Source organism: Sinocyclocheilus rhinocerous, unplaced genomic scaffold, assembly GCF_001515625.1.
Source record: "Sinocyclocheilus rhinocerous isolate Xijiao unplaced genomic scaffold, SAMN03320098_v1.1 scaffold1022, whole genome shotgun sequence".
NCBI classification, from domain to species: Eukaryota; Metazoa; Chordata; class Actinopteri; order Cypriniformes; family Cyprinidae; genus Sinocyclocheilus; species Sinocyclocheilus rhinocerous.
Genome location: NW_015656677.1, coordinates 371,543 through 374,499, shown reverse-complemented (window position 1 = coordinate 374,499; position 2,957 = coordinate 371,543). Strand labels below are relative to the sequence as shown.

Sequence of the window (2,957 nt, the reverse complement as noted above, 5' to 3'; positions counted from 1 at the left end):
ACGCCAGGATGGTTTTACGCTGTCTGGGTTGGATCCTCTCAGGCGTGCGGTTTCGATTCGACACGTGGGAGGGATTTTTGAGCTGTAAACAGGACAGTCACGGTACAAAGGCACACTCAAAAAACTGCGTTTTGAGGTGAAATTCCTGTTGAAGAACTATAGTGAGCCTCAAGGGAGGATTCATTTCTTTCAGCATTAAACTAGCTTCTTTTCAGGCTTCTTTTGTAGTGAAGAAACGTACACCGCAGGCCTGAACGCGCGTCGCGTATAGCAGAAGCTGCTTTGTTCATCACGATATGATCAAGAACTGGTTCAGACTAATAAATAGTGTACACTAACCTGGCGTCTCTATGAAATGCGGCAAATATACACAGTTCAGACGTCAGGCTGTTTGTGTGGGATGGAACATTCTGCAATGGAACCTTGATATTATCAGAAATCATGTTTATAGCTTATTAGTCCTGAGACACAGCAAATGGATACATTTAGAGGTAGGCCTAATTTTACAATCCAGTCAATTAAGTAGCCTATTGAGTAACTGAGTTTCAACGGTATGAAACATAATTTAATTTGTAATCAACATTAATGTAGCCTACTAAATAAATGTTTGTTATTGCGTATTTTATTCCCAAAATCAAATTATCTTTTTTCCCCCAATGTGGCATTTTTACCACGTTTCATCCTCACAGACCACTAGAGGGAGCTATAGAGAAGTACTCAATAAAAGCATACTTCTTTCACTACTGCTATACTATGGTAAAATACAGTATCCGACACATTCTTTTTGATTATTTGTATCTGACTGTCAAATGTTAATAAATTTTTTACACAATAATGGACTAAAAAGCAAAAATAAATAAATATTTTTATTGCCAAAAAACGGGATGTCTGTTAGTGAATTAAACATTAAAAGTGAGGTCGTGTGACAGCACAACTGTTTGAAACATTTTTTTTGTGTTGTTGTAGTGTCATACTTAAAGAAAAAACAGTAGAAATAATTCAATTGTATTTTTTGTTCTTGTTATTTTACATTAATGTTATAGTTATTTTTACACCACATGGCATACACATATATAAAATATTTCGCACCACATACACACACATATATATGTATGTATATATATATATATAGCCTATATATATATATATATATATGAAATAAAGACACACATATATGAAAAAAAAACAATTATAACATTTGTATTTATTTATATTATATATATACGGTAATACTGTATGAATGGTTGATCTAAGCAGCACTTCATTTCAAATACATCAACATTTATTAGGTATTCTGAAACCCTTATTTTGAGACAGGATATTTAGATCTGTGCTCAAAAGTCTCATTTATAAACATTTCATGACATGCTTTTGCAATTCCCTGAACTCTTCTTGGGGCAGCAGATATTTCCGGATGATTTCTTGTACTCCGTCTTCAGTGACGGTCTCATAGTCTTCTCTGTTTTTGAAAGGAAGGTGTCCGGCGAGCTCACACAGGGCAACGTTGAAGGCCGACTCTTCTTTGGCCCCAAAACAGGACAGCCGGGGCCATACGATAACCCTCACCCCATTCCGGGACACAGACGGGTCACGCTCCCTCCGTGGGGGGCAACCTCGGGTGATGAAGAGGTTGTGTGCGATGTTCCTATCAACCATAATATCAGTGAGACTACAAACTGCATTGACTGTCAAATCCAGGTTTGGACCCTGAGTATAGAACAGAAAGCCTCCTGGGAAGTCCAGAAGGTGATACAAGTTTTTCTTAGGCAGGATCGGTTCTGCTGGGGAGGTTTCAATCCTCAGCTGGTGGTTTAGGTAGTAGCCGTGAAGATGAAGATGGTTGACTGAAGCAAAACCACCCAGGCTGTTAAAACCAACTCTGAATCCTGGATCAGCGCTCAGCAGAACCGATTCTATCCCCATCTGGACCGCCAAAGGTGTCAGTATCTGTGGGTGACACCTGTCCGGTTCTGGCACGAGCAGACAGTGACCGAATTCCAACGGACTTACGTTTATAATGACTTTGCACGTCCTTTTTGAACCATTTTGATGGCGTCTAGCGTCTTTCTGTAGCTCAAACAGCAGCTCTCTTGGCTTGATCTTGTTGAAATTGAACTGCTGCGGGTCAAAGTTCTGGCGGACGCTCAGGATCTCCTGAGGTTTTCGTCTCTCGATGCCCCTCATGATGTTCAGCTGAGCGATGTAGGCACACGGACCGGGGAGGATCCGGGTCTCCAGCTCGTCCAGATGATACCGGAACAGACCGGCGTTTCTTTTCTCTGTCCATCCGCACCGCAGCGCCATGTCAAATCTCGACCTGGTCTGCTGTCCACAACAAACATCGCTTATAAAGTCCTCGTTAGTGTAGGTGAAAACGGTACAATCAACCATAGTTTTATTACATTGTATGCACCATTTCCCCATTCAAATAACGCTAACGTGTACTAGAATAATATATAGCCGCTCGCTCATGCTTGCGCTGGCACGCATTGAACGTGTCTGATTGGTCACGGGGAGTCATGTGACACAGTGGATTGTATGGAAAGTGAGAGGGCTCATGCCGTTTGTGTACGAGATTTGTAGTTTTGTGTGTGTTTCGCGTTATCCATTTTTAATCCTTAATATACAGTACCGTTAAAAGGTTTTGGGTCAATTTTTTTAAAATACTGTTAAACAAGCACGCATTAAACTGATCAAGAGCGAGAGTAAAGACGTTCTATCAGAGGATTCTGTTTCAAATAAATGTTCTTCAAAGTCCTGAAAAAAATTATATATATATATATATATTTTAAGCAGAACAACTGCTTTTAACACTGATACTAATAAGAAAGGAAGGATCATGTGGCACTGAACACTGGAGTAATGGCTCCTGAATATATTAAAAATATATTTAAATAGTAATATCTTAAATTGCTTTGTTTTTCGAAAAAAAAAGTCTCTTATTTACCATGAAAAAA

At 39.4% G+C, this 2,957-nt stretch overlaps 1 protein-coding gene across 1 annotated transcript; it reads right to left on the bottom strand.

Moving 5' to 3' along the window:
• Positions 1-1,230: 1,230 nt before the first annotated feature.
• gdpgp1 (GDP-D-glucose phosphorylase 1) lies at positions 1,231-2,530 on the bottom strand. Its single transcript, XM_016528605.1, has one exon. It carries the CDS (start codon positions 2,422-2,424, stop codon positions 1,348-1,350), a length of 1,077 nt encoding a protein of 358 aa, XP_016384091.1. The 5' UTR covers positions 2,425-2,530; the 3' UTR covers positions 1,231-1,347.
• Between the last annotated feature and the right edge of the window lie 427 nt (positions 2,531-2,957).